The sequence below is a fragment of the Sebastes fasciatus genome, chromosome 20 (genome assembly GCF_043250625.1).
Source record: "Sebastes fasciatus isolate fSebFas1 chromosome 20, fSebFas1.pri, whole genome shotgun sequence".
Classification (NCBI taxonomy): Eukaryota; Metazoa; Chordata; class Actinopteri; order Perciformes; family Sebastidae; genus Sebastes; species Sebastes fasciatus.
The window spans coordinates 1,930,150-1,948,318 of NC_133814.1; the positions used below are offsets into that span (position 1 = coordinate 1,930,150).

Consider the following 18,169-nt stretch of genomic DNA (forward strand, 5'->3'; position numbering starts at 1 on the left):
GATTACTGGGGTCAAGTTTGACAGTTAAATGTTATTTTCTCCCTGAGAGAAAAGCAGCCTTTTGTTTTGGGTTTGACGTCGACAGAGAGAGAGATCAGTCTGGGGATTAATTCATCTGGATTTAGCTGCTTTTAGCTCGGCCCCGGCTCGTGAGTAGAGGACAACAATTCAAGTGGAGGTCATCCGAGCTCTCAAAGTCATACTGTTGAACAGTCGTGCACACTGCCAGTACAAGAGCAGAATAGAAGTTAAAGGTTGGTGCTGGTATCGGATCGGTGCTCGGTATCTGCCGATACCCAAAGCCCGGGTTACGGTATCGGTATCAGGTGGTCGGTGCGTCTCTACTATTATACTGGTCAGTTTTTCCTTCAGAGCATGGATAAAAATTTCTCAGTGCATTTAACTCTGATCATTAAGCACATGCATTGCTGCTGAGGGCTGTATACTGTATATACTGCAGAGGAATGTAGGTCACATAGTTCTGCCACTTTGTTGAATTGTCACAAGTGGCATCAAGATCACTGAACCACAACAGAAGAGGCTGTAATCCATGCACTGTAGTCATAGTATCTCTGAAGTTATATGATCATATATGAAATAGGGGTGGAACGGTTCACAAAATTCACGGTTGGGTTCATATCACGGTTTTGGGGTCACGGTTTTCGGTTCGGTTCGGTACATTTCTGTTACAGCGAGGAGGTCATGTTCTGATTTCAACATGCTTTTCATTTATTTGGCAAAAATAAGTTAACAAATGTTTGCCTTAACAAAAGTATGGCTTATATAAGGAACATAAACTCTTCTTCATTGTCAAATCTTAATTGAAAGAAAAGGTCTTCTACAGTCATTAGTGCAAACAAAAAATGCGGCTTTGTTAAAAGAACAGTATAACATATGTCTCAGTTCCCTGATTATCAGCTCTTAATTGAAAGATTTGTTTTTCCACTCACAAAGTGCAGTATTTAGAGGAATACAGTTGGATTTCTGAACCACTGTGTTATTTAAAAACAATTAATAAATATAAAACACATTACAGGGATTGTGCTGCTGGAAGTACTGTGTTGCTTAAGTGTTGGCGAGAGGGAATATTATAGCGCGGCTCAAGTAGCGTTACGTTAATCATATGCTGAAATCCAGCGTCCTCCAAGACTGCATAAGACTGCATATCTTTCACTGTAAACCTCCACAATGCTGTAGTTGTGTTTTTTTATCCTGTCTGAGTCTGCATGTAGAGGCTGTTTAATGCTGCGGGGAGAAGGAGTTGCTCTTTCCTAGCCGACTCTTTCCTCCTTACGCTAACAATGGCCACGCCGGAGTGTTGCCGCTAGCATAAACCACACAGTGCTCACACACAGTCGCCGTTTTTTCCACCAATTTCTTTCCGTCATTTTCATGGTAACACTAAATCCGTAATGCTCCCATACAGCAGAGACAAACGATGCTGGTGGATCCTCTAACTGGACTTTATCGTGTCCACTCGCCATTTCCTTATCTGAGTGACAGCCGCACTCTGGACTTCATCCGTGCCAACTAATAAGGGGGCTGGGTCACGCTTCATGTCTTCGTGGTACAACACATGCGCAGTAAAATTTGGTCAGCACTCGCCGAAATTGAGCCAATAGCAAGGCACGACCGCAGCTTCAGTCACACTGCGCATGTGTTAAACCCCATACCTTAAGTCCCATGTCCACCCGTGACCCAGCCTCCTTCCATAGGCCTTGATTTCTAGTGTGACAATAAACGGGAGCCCAACTCTACATGAAAAAATACACAATCTGCCTCATAACTAATTTCAAATGAACCGAACAATTCATACATGTCCCGAAACGTGACTAGCAAACCGAACGGTTCGGATTTTTTACCTGAACCGTTCCATCCCTAATATGAAATGTATCATGTCAAAGAAACATTGTCATTGTTTGCTGAGAGGAGTTTCAAAGTTAACCTATTCCAAAAATGATTTATGATCACCTTTCCCATTCTTCCAGACACCGCTACTCTCAGTATCTCACAGCTCAGGTGATCGACAGCGACGGACACCCGATCAAAAGCACCAAGTCCTCCTTCGACCACCTCTTGCGTAACCTTGAATGGGTGCCAGCCTATCGCCCACTGGAAGGAGAACAGCAAGAGAGAAAGTACCTCTGTCCAAACTCCGTCTACCTGCCCTCACCTGAGGTCAAGAGCCTGCTGGGGACTCACGTCTGTTACGTGGACATAGACTCCAGCGAGTTTAGCAGAGCTCTAGGTAAAAATGTGTACACTATGGTGGAGATCTGTGCTCAAGTTATTGGTTATCCTATCATTGCTGCAGGTTATTTGGAGTCCGCTACAAAATAGACAATCTGTGTCTTAATCCCTCTTTTAGGAATGAGACAAAGTATCTCAGTGGATGTTCTGATAAACTACCTGAAGGAGTGGTGCGTCAAAACAGAGGCAGATGACCAGGAGCAGAGACTACCCGAGGACGAGTTAGAGGGGGCCAATTTCACTTCCACGGTGGAGCACATCCACAACGTCTACACCTATCTGCATAATAACTGTCCCCAGAGCAGCCTGAAGGAGTTGTTCCAGCATACCCCTGCTGTGTTCATAGAGTACAACAGGTACGTTGTCAGCTGTGTCAGTGTACTTTTTCAGGTAAATGTCAAAAATGTTGTCACCTGAGGCCACAAATCAAACCATGCCCACCCCCACCCCCACCCCCCCCACCCCCATCCCCCAGGCGAAGTGTTGAGTGGTGTTCGGGACGTTTCTACCACCTGAAGGAGGTGTGCTGGAGTGACCCAACGGCGATGTTTCAGCGCTACAAACAGCTGACTCATGCACCAGACAGCCCCGTCCAGCCGCCCAAAGTCCTGGCTCCCTTCTACTCCCCTCTGGATGGGATGAAACCCTTCTTCACCAAAGTAAACTCACACAATTTTGCTTACATGTATAAATATAACTTGACTCGTGGTTTCTTAGATTCATTAAGCTGTTTGATTAAGAATCCCTTAGTTACTGTTGTTATGTCTGTCAGGCTTTCCATCCCTAGGCGGCAACTGTTGATTTTCCTGAAGGATGGCTGTGCTTGGCTGTTGCTGCCAGATTTTATTAGCTGTAGCTAGTTAGCAAATGAAGCCAGCATTGGCTTCATGAGTTGGTTGAAAACACTGTCTCTCCCTGCATTTTCAGCTGGCTCATATTAAAATAAGATATTCTTTTATGTCTTAAACATACACTTCATGGCTACATACATGTTATAACGCTAAAAGACTGTCTCAGGCAAAATGTGAGCATCCTCACCAGTTGATGATCTATGGGGAAGACATGGAAATAAAGAAACGATATTGTTCTAGTATTGCAGTATAAAGTTAGTTAGTCCTAGTATTATTAAGAGGAAAAATATAAGATCAGACTGTTAATTTGCTTTAAACATACATAACCCTGTGTGTACAGACATAAATATGTGTCACTAATGCACACAGCTTCAGCATGTGGAGAAATCAAAAAGCTTGGCAGGCCTTAGCTGTGCCTAGTTACAGTTGCTAAGCTATGTTTGGGCAATCTCTGTTCAGGGGAAGGGGTTTAGTGAACGGTCAGTTACTTAGAGAGGGATAATGTACAGCGAGCCGGTCATTATTGTGAAATAAACCCAGACAGAAGGGGTTTATTTCACAACAATGACCCACTAGCTTTACATTATCCCGCTTATTACACGGCTACTTACAATAATTTGACACAAAAACGGTCCTCCAGAGTCCGACATCAGAACTGTGCCCATAGCAACGGCCTGTTATACATAGCAACGGTCTGCTATATGTAATAACAGACCGTAGAACGCTGTGATTGACCAATCAGAATCTAGTATTCAACAAAGCCGTGTAATAATATCTAATAATGTATTGTTGAGGACATAGTATCTTCTATGTCACCTGTAGTTTATATTTAGATATCAAGACCATGATGGCAGGTTTTGGGAGTTTAGGTGGTTTTACTATGAAGGCTCTTCTGCTGTCTCTGTTGTTTTAATATACTGACACCTTACTTGTTTGTAGCCATTTTTAAGAGCAAACTACACCATTACTAATGTACACTATGTATGTGTGTGTGTGTGATTTCATATCTTCCGTATACACGTAGCTGCTGAATGTGGATCTCAGTCCCAATATGAATCAGTATGTTGGCTTGTTGGAACTCATCTGTTCATCGTCTCCCATACCAACTGCTGAAGTGCTACAGGATGTGTCGGTGCTCTACGCCAGACTTGGTGAGAACATTTAGATTCCCAGTCTTTTGTTTCACGGAGTGTCTCGCATTCAGATACTCACACGTTTCCTTTCTTTTTATGTCCCATCTGTCTGCAGCTCATTATCTCTCTGCTCAGCAACTGTTAGCTTTCCTTCTTGACTGGCTTGACTTGTTACATCCTCCCTCTGATCCCTGACTTTAGATATGATATGATATGATATGATATGATATGATATGATATATGATATATGATGTGTTTTCAACAGCTCAAAAGTGTCAAACTCAAGTATCAGGTGACCAAGAAAACATCCCTCAGTCCCAACTCGATCGCAACTACTGCTCCACCTTGAAAGGTAAGTAATGCATACATATTCATGTTGCAAACACAGTCCACCCTTCATTACCGCTTCAATCTGTGTGTCTGTTCAACTTCCTATTGGCCTGACTATTCTCTGCAAAGTATTTGTGGTAAACAAGCATCAGCCACCACCTGTCAGTGCAGCACATGTTTTGAAAGCAGCTGGGATTTGTTGCTGCAGTCTGGAATGACTTCCCAATGGAGTCTGAAAGCAGTCATAAAGCTAACTTTACTGTCTGCAGTGTGTGGCAGCAGCAGAGTGAACTACGGTTCTAATGTAATCTGGGATTGGGGCGGCTGTGGCTCAGGCGGTGGAGCGGTCGTCCATTAATCAGAAAGTCGTTGGTTCGATCCGTGACACCCCTGCATGTCGCAGTGTGAGTGTGTGTGTGAATGTCTATCGCTCCTGATGAGCAGGTGGCACCAGTGCATGAATGTGTGTGTGAATGTTGACACGTAGTGTAAAGGCTCTACAGGAACGCCCGCCCTGCGCGGCTGCAATCAGACCCGTCTCAAATTTGATACAGATAAATGATCAATTTGTACAGAATCTTTCTCGGGTGCTGAAAAAGGTAATGAAGTTTTAAGGGAACAGCTTTAGAATAGGGAAGAATCTGTCCTTAAAAGGTATAATACAGTAGGTAACCATTGTCGGTTGCTGTTTGTAAAAAGACACCGCATTCAACGTTGGTCAACGAGCACACACACAGAGAGACAGACAGAGAGACAGAGAGAGAGAGAGAGACAGAGAGAGAGAGAGAGAGAGAGAGAGAGAGAAGAGAGAGAGAGAGAGAGAGAGAGAGAGAGAGAGAGAGAGAGAGAGAGAGAGAGAGAGAGAGAGAGAGAGAGAGAGAGAGAGAGGAGAGAGAGAGAGAGAGAGAGAGAGAGAGAGAGAGAGAGAGAGAGAGAGAGAGAGAGAGAGAGAGAGAGAGAGAGAGAGAGAGAGAGAGAGAGAGAGAGAGAGAGAGAGAGAGAAGAGAGGAAGAGAGAGAGAAGAGAGAGGAATCTGAGAAATAAAACGTTATATTCTGATTGGTTCCCGGCAGTTACATTCTTAAACACACAACTAACTACGCACAACTCTACGGGACGGTGTCGAGTGGCCAGATTTTAAATGAATGCAGACTTCCTGTCTACTGGCTGTGGCTCAGCGCTTCTCTCGTCAAACTACAGACACACACCAATCACAGCTGCACTCAAAGCACAGAGAGGAGCAGGGGGGGGATCACTGGAACACATGCACATAACAAAACCCCAAATCACCAACAAAGGCAGTGGAAAAAGAAGACTGCTAGCTAGTAAACACAGATGTAAACAACGCAGGATTTAAAATGCTTCATGAGAAAATAAATGTATTCAACATGTTTGACAGTGTCAGGAGACTGAACTGACCCTGGCTGTCCTTTTTGCCTCGTGTTCAGGTATGGTGTCTGATATGAGGGTCTTCCCCACCAAGGATAACAGCTGGGTGAGTCTGGCACACAAACCCATGATCGCTGACAACAAAGAGGTGGAAAAGATCTTTAAACCTCACAAGATCTGTTTGCTCAACCTGCCGCCAGCAGAGAAGAAGACTGCTCCCAAGAGCAAGACCGGGAACTTTGGTACGTTGCTGCTACCTTTTTTTTTTTTTAAACTTAAACTTAAACTTTTTTTAGAGTATTAGGGCTACATTGAGGGGAGAAAAATCTGAGATTTCGAGAATAAAGTCATAATTTAATGAGAAAAAAGTCAGAATATTACGAGAATAAAGTCATAACTTTACGAGAAAAAAAGTAATTTCCTTCTCCACTAAAGAGTTAGTCTCCTCATCAGGTCCTTGTGGTTCTTTCTTCGGAATAAACTCAGTTTCTTGCACAATTTCTTCAAGGTCCTGATGCTGATGATAATGTGGTGCTGATGTGCCAAAAGATGAAGTATTTGGTTATTTGTGAAAACCTAAACTAACGTATAACTTCACAAGATGCTCCACGTTCCTCATTTTCACACTATTTCCCCTCTAAAATAACACGTCAAATTGCTACTTTATAATATTATGACTTTATTCTCGAAATCTTAGATTTATTTTTTTTCCTCAATGTGGCCCTGATACTCCGTCGTATTTTTGTGATTAGTATTTTATGGGGTTTTTTACATGAACATTGTCACATTTTGGTCAACAAATCAAATAACTCCTATATGAAAAATAATATTAATATAAAAAATAAAATATTTACAAAATCATGATAACATACAAATAAAAAACAAAAAGTGACACAATTCAAATACATATTCCCACATTAATCTGCACCATGGTCTAATCTAATTTATAAGCAGCCAATTCATTTTCAGACACAAAAAGAGTGCCTGCGCGCATATAATGTGATGGTGTGTGCTTTACTGCAAGATCTTCCAAGTAGTCTCCCCTCTCCGCCACATATTTCTCAGTCCTGTCCTTCAAGCTAAAAGAATTTTGTTGGTATGATGCCACTTTTGCCAACTCTGTGAACTATTCCTGAAAAGAGGGCCTCCATTTTCTCAGGATAATTTACTTCCCCACTATTTGTGTATCACTGAGAACATATAGCTCAAAATTGGTGTAATATTTTTTATACAGTACGTTGATGAACCTTGAGCCAGTAGTTCTGAATCATGGGAAGTTCCCAGAGTAGGTGAAGAAGAGTCCCTTCAGAGCTGCAGCACTTCCAGCAGTCAGCGTTGTCCCTGAGCTTGAGCCTCAACAGTCTGGAGGGGTCCAATAAAAGCGATGAAGAATCTTCAATTGAATGAATCTAATTTCGATATCTCTTGATACCCTCGTAATGTTTTCACATATAGGATCCCACTCAAAACATTTTTAAAGGGTTTTGTTTTTGCATATAGTTGTCAAAGTTACATTTGTACTTGATTACTTTTCACCATACCCAACAGGAATGATGCCCAAAAACTACACAAATATAACCCAAGTTAACATGGAGCTCTGCCTGTTGTTGTATAATTGCCTGGCAGGTCGGACGGTGGCGGGAGAACGAGCTAACGCCGTACTTGCCTTCAACGAGACGGACCGCTCTTTGTTTCTGGAGATCTGCGGGATCCGTCAGCTGTCTCAGTGTGTCAAGACTGACCCTCAGACTGAGAACTGGAGACCCTGTCCGTCCATGCAAGCCATGGTGCACGCTGTGATACCTTACATCCAGAGGTTCCTGTACCACCACGACGAGCTGGCTGAAGTCTATGCAGAGCTGATCGACAACAACATTGGAGAGAAAATCAAGCGACTTCACTACGGACAGGTCAGACGTTGGCGCCTAGTTGGTTTAGAGCAGTTTAAAACCTGGAGCTAGTTCCTTATTTGGTTGGTTTACTAAAGACATACTGACTGGACTGAGGCCTCTAAAGGAAATCTTTATCACTGAGCCCTTTTCAACAGCAGGAACTTTCCCCTCCCTACTTTCCTGTTTACAGGTGGGGAAGCTGTACATTCACTACCTGATGGATGTTGCTGACAGTGAGGATGTACTGGTGGAGCTGCAGGATGTTACCTGTCTGCTGGTGGACGAGAAGGAGCTCTACATCCAGAAAGATCACCTCTCGGCCAAGCTGGACATCTGCAGGTTTGTGTTCGATGGATAGAGTGCCCTGTTGTCACACTAATCCCTACATGTATTGGATAAACAACAAAACCATCATCTTCATCTTTTTTTTAACCTCCATTAAATCAAGAGATGTTCTCGGAGAACGCACGCCTTTTAACACATTCACACCTGAGAACTCCACTGGAGCAGGGGGGTGTTAAAAACAGAGTTTCTCTAAAAGGTAGCTGAATATGATTTTATATATATATATATATATATATATATATAAAGTAGAGGTGAATTCAATAAACTGTGACTGAAAAAAATAGCCTTTCCTCAGTTTCCTTGCAACAATAGCACCTCGATATTGTAAACATTCACACTTCTGACATAAAGTACAATGTATTTACACAGATACAGACATTTTCAACACTGAACAGCCAAAGTCAGGATGAAGGTTTTTGTAATAAATAATCTAATCTCAACTGTGTGACAGAATAAAACTTGTAATTCCAAAGTGGGACGATTTGTGTTGTAAGTTAAATAATAGAAGACCATCAGCAGGTTTTTCACCAAATCTTCAGTTCTCCTCTGTTACATTGTGATTCGATATGTATTGCGATTTTTTAAGTATTGCTATTCGATATTGTGATTTATTGCGTTTATTATATAACTTTTTTAACACTAGATCATGGGGAAAAGTTGAATCATCCACTTCTAGGGACTATTTCTTTGGAAAATCTCTAAATTATTCCTGTAAAAATGATTTTCAGCACGTTTGTAGTCAGAAGTCAAATATATCAGTAATTGTCAGACATTATTTATTAAATTTTTTCCAGCAACCTAAAAATCAAAGAATAAAGACATTTCCCTCACAGATTAGTGGTATTTTCTTTTTAATTTATAAGGGACATGTCATGTTTTATACTTCTGGTGAATATAATCCAATGTATTTTGTATATTCAGTTCCCTTTGTGAACACCGTATTTTGAAAAGCGGACGTTACTCAGATTACAACAATGAAAGCGGTAACTTCCTTCTACCTCCACATAGACACAAATGAAGCAAATCTATCGATTCTGGCATTAAAACAAACTATTTCAAAATCGTAAAAAAATAAATAAATAGTGATACATAGATGAATTATCTGTATATCTTGCAATACCTTGTAATCTTGTGTGTATGTGTGTGTTTCAGGGAGCTGGTGAAACTGTTCTGCACAGAGAGCAGCCACAGAAAAGAGCTGAGGCATTTCCTGAGTGGCCTGATAACCTCTCTCGATGTAAGTGATATATGATCCTTCAAACATCGATCCGTAATCCACATCCAGTGATCTTGGTCTTTGCTCGTCTTTCATCCCGTCATTCTCTTTCAGTCTTTTCGGTCACACATACACACTTCCTGCCGCCACCACCACCACAGAGCTGACTGGAGCTAGAACTAATAGGCTGTTTTCCCTGGAGGGAGTCACGTTTACATTACTACTCATCTTTATTCAAGAGCGTGGTCTTTCAATCTGAGAGCATGACTCTTTGATTTCATGCTCAGATTTTGTAATGTTTTCTCTCAGAACCCTGTCCTCACACTCACATCGCCCCTGCTTGTGCTTGGGTTTGCTCTGCTTTCTGCTCAGACTGTATGATTGCACTCAGCTATATTGTTGGCTGCAGATTTCCTGTTCTCCAGCTTCAGCCCTTCTCCTCAGACTCAGGTTGCTTCTGTGTGCTCTCAGATTTCTCTGTGCAATAACCATGGATGTACACAAAGAACTGGGTACAGCGTTGGAAAATAATGACTCTTCTGACTCATCCTGAAATGCAAGAGCTTCTTACATCAACATTTCACTAAAGTAACCACTAAACATTTTTTTAAGAGGACCGCGAGGTCTGTCTTCTCCTAGGCGGCCATCATGAGCGGGCGTGATTTATCATTGTTGTAGGTCTAATGTACGACGGTACAACAGAGTACTAGGGCCACATTGAGGGAAAAAAAAAAATCTGAGATTTCGAGAATAGAGTCGTAATATTATAAAGTAGTAATTTCACGTGCAATTTCCTTTTTTCTTGTAAAGTTATGACCTTGTTCTCGTAATATTACGACTTTTTTTCTCTTAAACTTCTTACTTTATTCTCGTAATGTTACGACTTTTTTCCCGTAACGTTATGACTTTATTCTCGTAATATTACGACTTTTTTTCCCGTAAAGTTATGACTTAATTCTCGTTATATTGTGACTTTTTTCTCGTAAAGTTATGACTTTAGTCTTGTAATGTTACGACTTTTTTATCGTAAAGTTATGACATTATTTTGTAAATCTCCAATTTTTTTTCCCCTCAATGTTGCCCTAATAATCCATAGCATTTTTTGGCCCTCACTGCATTAGACTTATATACTATATACTTAGACTATAAACTGTGTCATCACAATGATCAAATGTTTTGCAGCTCCAAACAGATTTTTTTTTTTTTATTTATTTATTTTTTTGCCTAAAATGGCTCTTTTGATATTAAAGGTTGCTGACCCCTGGCTTATACTGTATGTTTAATTTCCATTGCAGTTTAACAATAGGCACCCTCAACACACCCACTTCCCTTACCAAAGCTATATTCTGTTCTCACGTTGCAGCGCTTTACCTAGATATATCTTTTTAATATTTTAGTTATATGATATGGTCGATTGGACAACAATAGTCATGAAGGAAGTACATATAGTTAAGCCTTGGAGGACAGGAGTGGATGAAAGACTAACTGGCCGTCAGGGACAACGAGGCAGGGATCATTTCATTGGTCAACACCACACCTGGCATTCTGTTGGCTGGGGAATTTGGACAGGGTTATTGCTCAAAAAATCCAAGAACGGAGGAGAAATGTGAGACGAACAGCAATGTGAGAGCAGACGTTTGACGAGCACACAGAAGCAGCCTGAGTCTGAGGAGAAGGGCTGAAGCTGGAGAACAGGAAATCTGTGCAAGCAACAACATATCTGAGTGCAAGCATACAGTCTGAGCAGAAAGCAGAGCAAATCCAAGCACAAGCAGGGGCGATGTGAGTGTGAGGACAGGGTTCTGAGAGAAAGCATTACAAAATCTGAACGCAAAATCAAAGAGTCATGCTCTTGAATAAAGATAGGAACACATCTCCATAACATGGCAACTTGCTCTCATCTCTGTGGAGCAGTGGAGCAGCAGAGAACACTCTGCAAAGTCCCAGTTAAAAGGTTAACAAAGCTCACATCAGGCCTCAACTTTGATCCCTCTCTGTTGAATCTCTTATCTTGTGTGGTTTTCTTTGTGCAGCAGCTTCTTTGAGACGTGCAGCAGAACTGGGCTGCGTTATAGAGTCGATGTTGAAATCTAAATAAGACAGTTTGATTAAGTTCTGGATTTGCCAATGTAAATAAAATCTCGTTTTTGACTGTTTGATTACAGGTTTTAATGAAGTGCAACGCCGATTTAATACTCTGGAGTCAGACTCGGGGGGGATCCGCCTCTTTAATATAAAACAGATTTAATGTCGTACATCAGGATTAGATCTCAACTTTGCAGCATAGTCACCGCAGTCATTAACTCTGTTTGTGTCTGCAGGACCAAGGAGCTCTGAAGAGATTCTTAGGCAAGGAGGACATCAGAGAGCTGCCCAGTGAGGAGGAGCTGTGGGAAGTCCCGGAGCCTCCCAAACCAGACATTAACCTGGAGAGAGGTACGCAGAGCCAGTTAGCCATCACTGCATGTAAAGCTTGTGACAATTGCAGTGTTTTAAGACACAAGTAAAAGAAGCTAACACCGTGCCGGGTCTCATTCCAATCTGTTGTTGAATGTCTTTAAAGGAACTGACTCCAGAGAATCTAAGAAAATTAAGGAAAATTGTGCTTGTGCCGTTTTTCACTGATGGTCCTGTAATTACCACTTAGGGCCACAGTTGCCACTGTTCTGTAGTAATAGTTCCATAGTCTTACTGGAAGCCCTCGCCCACAAAACCAGTTCAAGAAGAAGTCAGGTGTTCTTATTTATTTTTCCTATAATTAACAAGTTACATGAAAAAACGCTGTTCGTCTATACTCTCCTACTTCTCTACCCCTCTCTGTTTGTTCCTCCTGAAGACAAAAATCGTTAAAAGCTGCTCTCAAATATTTAGTTTAATTCTTATAAAAGGCTCAATGATTTCCTAAAACAGCTGGGCGCTGTAGCTTTTAGCAAACGTTACAAACAAATAGTAATAAAAACTAGAATGCGTTTGTTGGGAACTATTTTCAGCAGCGGATTAATACGTCTTTGGTGCGCAAGAAAGTATTTCCAGCAGCAGGAAGGTGTATGGGGGATTGAGTCAAAATAAACTACAGTGTGTGTGTCTTCATAATAACGAAGGAACATCAACAATGGAGCTCTATGGCACAGATGAATAAGATATATCAGGCTTTGGACACAACACCCAAAAGACTACAGTGCTCAGCTGTCTGACATTAAACTGTATTTGTGAGTTTTTAAAGATGAAAGTCTTCAGTTGGAATCAGCAGCAGAATTATCCATCAGTGTTATTAGTTAACTATCAGGAGATTATTGTTACCATCCTCATTAACGTGTCCACACCCTCGTTAAAGTGTTCCCAATGTCAGGAAAACTCGACTGTTAATGTGTGAGAGAATCCCAGTTTGATGCAGAACATCAGCATGTAACATCAGCGCTTTAACTGGAGCATGAGATGAATTCCAACAACGCTGCTGCTTCCTCTCAGTCTGCGTTAGTGACATCTTACATCTGCAATTTTTTCCAAATCTCTCTGTGACACGCTGGCCCTGATTTCCATTATCATTTCATAACATTCAGAGTGTTTCTCCTCTCAGTCTGAGCCCTGCACAAACACTCTCCTTCTACACACACACAGATATCTGGTGTGTTTCTCACATATGCTAATTCAGGTTTGTTCACTGTTGTGTGTGGCGACATAAAAGAGCAGCTGTTGCCAGGGCTCAAAGAGCGAGAGCAGCAGATCCCTCACTGCAGCAAAGACACACACACACACAGACACACACACACACACACACACACACACACACACACACACACACACAGGGATTAATATGATCAAAAGACATTACAAATCTGTTTTTATGGCGTAACAGCACTGAACCAGGCTTTTATATATGATTGGTGCTTTACAACTTTTATCCATAATCTTTTCTTCTTCTTGTATTTCAGCACTGTCAAGGAGTTACTCCTCCATCAGCTCCCCAGAGGAGACCTCTCGCCCTGCACAAGAGGATGGGGAGCAGACGCTGGTCTGCTGGCCTCCCCGAGCATCTATACTGAATACGGGAGCCAGTCGCTCAGGTATACATTGAGAAGGACGCGGTTGTTTCGGCACGGCCATTTCTTCACTACATTTCTGACTCCCTGCGCGACTTTCTGTGTACCGACAGGTCAGGCGGATAACAGCGTGGTAGAGGCCGTCATGAAGATGTGGCCACCTCCGGCTGCGCCTAAAGACAGAGACCCAGAGAAGGACGCCGCCCCCAGAGGAAGCAGCCATATCATCCCCAAGAGTGTCAGCAGCAGCAGCAGCAGCATCTACGAGGGAGAGCAGCCCCTCAGGAGCAGCTGGAGACCTACAGAGCAGACCGACCCTGCTGCTGTGACCACCAACTCACCAAGACCTCCAGGTTACACATTCAACAGTCTTCTGTCTCCTGCTGCCAGTGTTCATACTGCTGTAGAGCTACTTGGAAAATCCTGTAATTGTATTGTAAATATTGAATTTAACCCTCTGAGACCTGCGATCCCGACTGACTTAACTGTCTTTCAGAGGCTCTTGTAGGTTCAGTTTTAGGGATAGAGTGAAGCTACAGATATCATATGAAACCCTACCCACCTAAGGAATCCATTGGTACCATGTCGATAAGGACGCTAAATAACGCTCCAAAGTTGGGCTAGATTTTGGCGAGGAAAAATTAGCATAGCCATTTTCAAAGGGGTCCCTTGAACTCTGACCTCCAGATATGTGAATGAAAATGGGTTCTATGGGTACCCACGAGTCTCCCCTTTACAGACATGCCCACTTTATGATAATCACATGCAGTTTTTTCATGCAGTATAAATGTGTTATTGTCTCCTATTCTAAAATGGTGTATTTGAATATTTCTGCATACTGGGGTCTCTAAACAGTCTTGAATTCCATAAATTGGGTATCACTGTAAAGCTGAGATTCTTGTGAATCCAATGAGCCCAACTGTATTCATGTGTGATGATGTTAGTCCCCATAGGAGACATTTCATTGACCTCACTGTATAAAATGACCTGTGGTGACCTCTAGGATAATCACAGCCTCATGAAACTTTACAGCCACAAACTAGAGACCTAGAGCATTCAGAGGATGGATGGATCAGACTAGAGACCTAGAGCATTCAGAGGATGGATGGATCAAACTAGAGACCTAGAGCATTCAGAGGATGGATGGATCAAACTAGAGACCTAGAGCATTCAGAGGATGGATGGATCAAACTAGAGACCTAGAGCATTCAGAGGATGGATGGATCAGACTAGAGACCTAGAGCATTCAGAGGATGGATGGATCAAACTAGAGACCTAGAGCATTCAGAGGATGGATGGATCAGACTAGAGACCTAGAGCATTCAGAGGACGGATGGCTTTCCTAGCTACATTGACAATAAGGGGGTTTCTGAGCAGTTTACACAACAGACGTGCTCGCTATCCAATCGCTGAAAAATGCAATTCTTGCAGAAATCTCCAAATCTCAAACGTTTTTGATCCCAAATCACAGCATGGCTTTTTCTATGGTGTTCCACAAGGTCTTGGTGTCTTAATGTGGTATTTTGGAGGAATTATTGATCATTTTTATCAATTCTCCTGTGGTAAAAGTGGTTAAACTTAGCACCAAATCTGTGTAACTTACTTATGAGACATAATAGAGCATGGGGATGACCATCATATACTTCTATCATAATGATCAAGCCCTTATACACTTTTACAATTAATTTTAAATCATTCATTCATTCATTCATGTTTATTTCTGAGTTATGACTAGAAGAACTTGACACATAGTGCTGATCCTCAGGTTTCCAGCTTTCAGATGATGTACATCACTTCTATGTGACATCTACTGTTGATCTGCTATCTCCCCTTAAAAACACCCCCTGTACCCCCCTAAAAAAGACAAAAACTGGTCTATTGTGGGTCTCAGAGGGTTAAAAGCTGCACTAATCAAGATTTTTACGCCAGTCCCATTCTCGAGTGCGATATCTCAGGAACGCCTGGAAGAAATTTTCTTCAAATTGGCACAAACGTTCACTCGGACTCGAGATGAACTGATAACATTTTGGTGGTTAAAGGTCACTGTGACATCACAAAACACATTTTTGGCCATAACTCAAGAATTCATATGCTAATTATGACAATTTCACACAAATGTCAAATAGGATAAAATTATGACATTTTGAACACACAAAAATAAAGCATGCTGGCCATCGTGGCTTTATTCTTTGTATCATCTAATCAAACATCCTGTGTTAAATTCACTGACAGAGCGCAGTCATCAGAGTGAGGCCACCAAGTCTGACAGAGATGAGAGTCCTCCATCTGCACCGCCTGCTGAGACAGCCAGCGACCAAGATGCTCCAAACAGCCTGTAGGCCTCTTCTCCTCATCCCCAAAAATCTGAAACATTGATGTAGAAAACTAATGTTGACTTTTACTGTTACTCAACACATAATCCCAAATCCCTCTACCTCCCTCTCCTCTCTAAACTCATCCTTTGTCTCTCTCTCTATCAGCGCCGTCCCCGATGCCGTGGTAGTGTCCACTGTGTTTCAGGGGGCTGCAGAGACTCAGCGTCCTCCTCTGAACCTGGACTTCCCACTCTGGAACAGGGCTCCTCAGGCCACGCTGGAGGACATGGAGCTCACCTGCCAGAGACCCACCACCGTCAGTACTAACGCCCTTGGTAACCTTGTTTTCAGAGGCCGAGTGTTTTGCGAGATTTTCTAAATTGCATTATTCTTGCGTAGGTGGTGTTATCTGACGGCCCGATGGACGTGGCGGTGATCGGCGAGTGGGGGGAGCAGCTGGTCAACTCCTTCCTCTGCCACTGGAGGGACAGCGGCGACCCCGGGCGACCCACACACGTCCTGTGGTGCAACCAGAGCGGAGAGAGCGGCACGCCCTACGACTTCAAGCTGACCTACGGACCCGCGGGAGAGCCAGGGGTGGTGTACGTGGAAGTGAAGTCGACTATAAAGAAAGAGAAGTCGTTCATCCACCTCTCCGCCAACGAGCTGGACTTTGCACTGAAGGAGAAGCAGCGCTATCACATATTCCGGGTGTACAGCGCGGGAGACGCCCACAACGCCCGCCTGTGTCGCATTCGGAACCTGGCGCAGCATCTCCACACCAAAGAACTGTCACTTTATCTGTTCGTATAAGTCCTTTAGAAGTTTGTGGAGATATTTGCACTATACCAACTCACACCACAACGACAGGCCCACATGTGTGTTCTAACAGTGTCTCACATGGCTTTTTAAGTTGGTCTTAACTGCACTGATTTTAATCGTTTTATGTTATTTTGCCTGTTAAAACATTCCTTTTTCATTTGTCTGTTAAAAATCTTTTTATTGCCAACATAGCTGTGTGTTTTCTAGTATGGGTACAATTTTAAAGTGATCAGTGGACATACTGAATGTTTTAACCTTTTTTAATTCCCCCTACCTCACCTATACTCTGGCGTCCCTTTGGAATAAATCTTTTTTCTGTCAGCTGAATGACTCTGAATGAATTTGACTCATGGGTAGTGACACAACTTTTTCCTTAAATAAGCGTACAGACAGGTTCTAGTAGTGATGAAGGATTCTGTCACCTTAACCTCGCTGACTGATGAAGTGATTATAGCTGAGGGTTAGGTTAAATCAAGTGGATGCAGAGCTGACTGGACAGGTCCCTCACAAGCTCCCATCATTCCTGGTAATTACTCTGTCACGGTGAACAGGCTGTACTTCTGATAGCGCAGGCACACGGAACATCTATGTGATGCTCATTGAGCAAATCATCTTTAACCACCTACAAGGCTCTCCTTGATACAATTATTACTCTTCCAAGAAAGGCCATTCGATATTCTGCCCAGTTCAAGACTGAACCCCAGAAAACTACCACATCTGATATCTGAAATCTGATTCTGTGGAGGGGTAACAATGCACATTTTTTTCATCATTCTGTGTGAAAACCCAGATATTTCCTTGCTCTTATTTTTCTGGCCCCTGGTGGTCCCTGAACCACACTATTAGAGCCAGTCTGTGTACTCGCTGTAGGATGGTAATCCTTGCTAAACAGGACACTTATTAGCCATGTGATGAGTGTTGGTGGAGACATCAGAAACAGCCTCTGGGGACAGCACCTCCCTATTTTCATCCTGTGATGCAACCTCTTGGTAACCAGAGGCCTGTTTTCTACAAAGAATCAGTCACGGGGTAATGCATCAACACAATACTAAATGAGCCAATAGCAGCAGATTTGTGATCAGAACACGGGTTGTTTAGTGTAAAGCCCGTGAAAAAGAACTATAGACTAGCCGCTGCAGTGCAGCATCTTACGATGCATTTCATAGGACTAGTAAAACATAATGTCCTAATAGAGAATAATGAACATCATCAAGTAAGACGAGATCTCTGTTCACTTGCTGCAGTGTTGTGGAGCACAGATCTGTTAGAGCTACAGACACTGAGCCAAAGGCATGAGACAGAACAGAGATGACTACCAGCTGATATTTGTTTTTGTTTTTTTCCAAGAAACACATTTATATTAGATGTGGGACTCCTCTCCTCACACTGCATAGATGCCTCCTCTGTATTGGACTTATGAGGCATTCATGTGCGGCTTGTAGACTCCAACTTCAGAGCTCTTAAGGCAGCAGCGGGTAGAAATGGAGCAAATGTGATTAAAAAAAGTTATTTTTATAAAACGTTATATCATGTTCCTCCGGTGTCCTCCGGTGCTCCTAATGGCATCTGCAAGATTTCACAGACCG

At 42.5% G+C, this 18,169-nt stretch overlaps 1 protein-coding gene across 3 annotated transcripts in view; it reads left to right on the top strand.

Annotated features, from left to right (window-relative positions):
• Window positions 1-16,904, top strand: part of LOC141758850 (uncharacterized) — a 55,784-nt gene extending 38,880 nt beyond the window's left edge. For all 3 annotated transcript variants that reach the window (XM_074620597.1, XM_074620598.1, XM_074620600.1), the window contains 15 exons: window positions 1,989-2,248; window positions 2,369-2,606; window positions 2,726-2,909; window positions 4,126-4,252; window positions 4,500-4,586; window positions 6,013-6,195; window positions 7,580-7,863; window positions 8,036-8,184; window positions 9,343-9,427; window positions 11,728-11,842; window positions 13,339-13,470; window positions 13,560-13,799; window positions 15,679-15,781; window positions 15,927-16,077; window positions 16,161-16,904. In XM_074620597.1, coding sequence (XP_074476698.1) covers window positions 1,989-2,248; window positions 2,369-2,606; window positions 2,726-2,909; window positions 4,126-4,252; window positions 4,500-4,586; window positions 6,013-6,195; window positions 7,580-7,863; window positions 8,036-8,184; window positions 9,343-9,427; window positions 11,728-11,842; window positions 13,339-13,470; window positions 13,560-13,799; window positions 15,679-15,781; window positions 15,927-16,077; window positions 16,161-16,574 — 2,752 coding nt within the window. In that variant the 3' untranslated portion in view covers window positions 16,575-16,904. The remainder of the gene's footprint in view (window positions 1-1,988; window positions 2,249-2,368; window positions 2,607-2,725; window positions 2,910-4,125; window positions 4,253-4,499; window positions 4,587-6,012; window positions 6,196-7,579; window positions 7,864-8,035; window positions 8,185-9,342; window positions 9,428-11,727; window positions 11,843-13,338; window positions 13,471-13,559; window positions 13,800-15,678; window positions 15,782-15,926; window positions 16,078-16,160) is intronic.
• The last annotated feature ends 1,265 nt before the right edge of the window (window positions 16,905-18,169 follow it).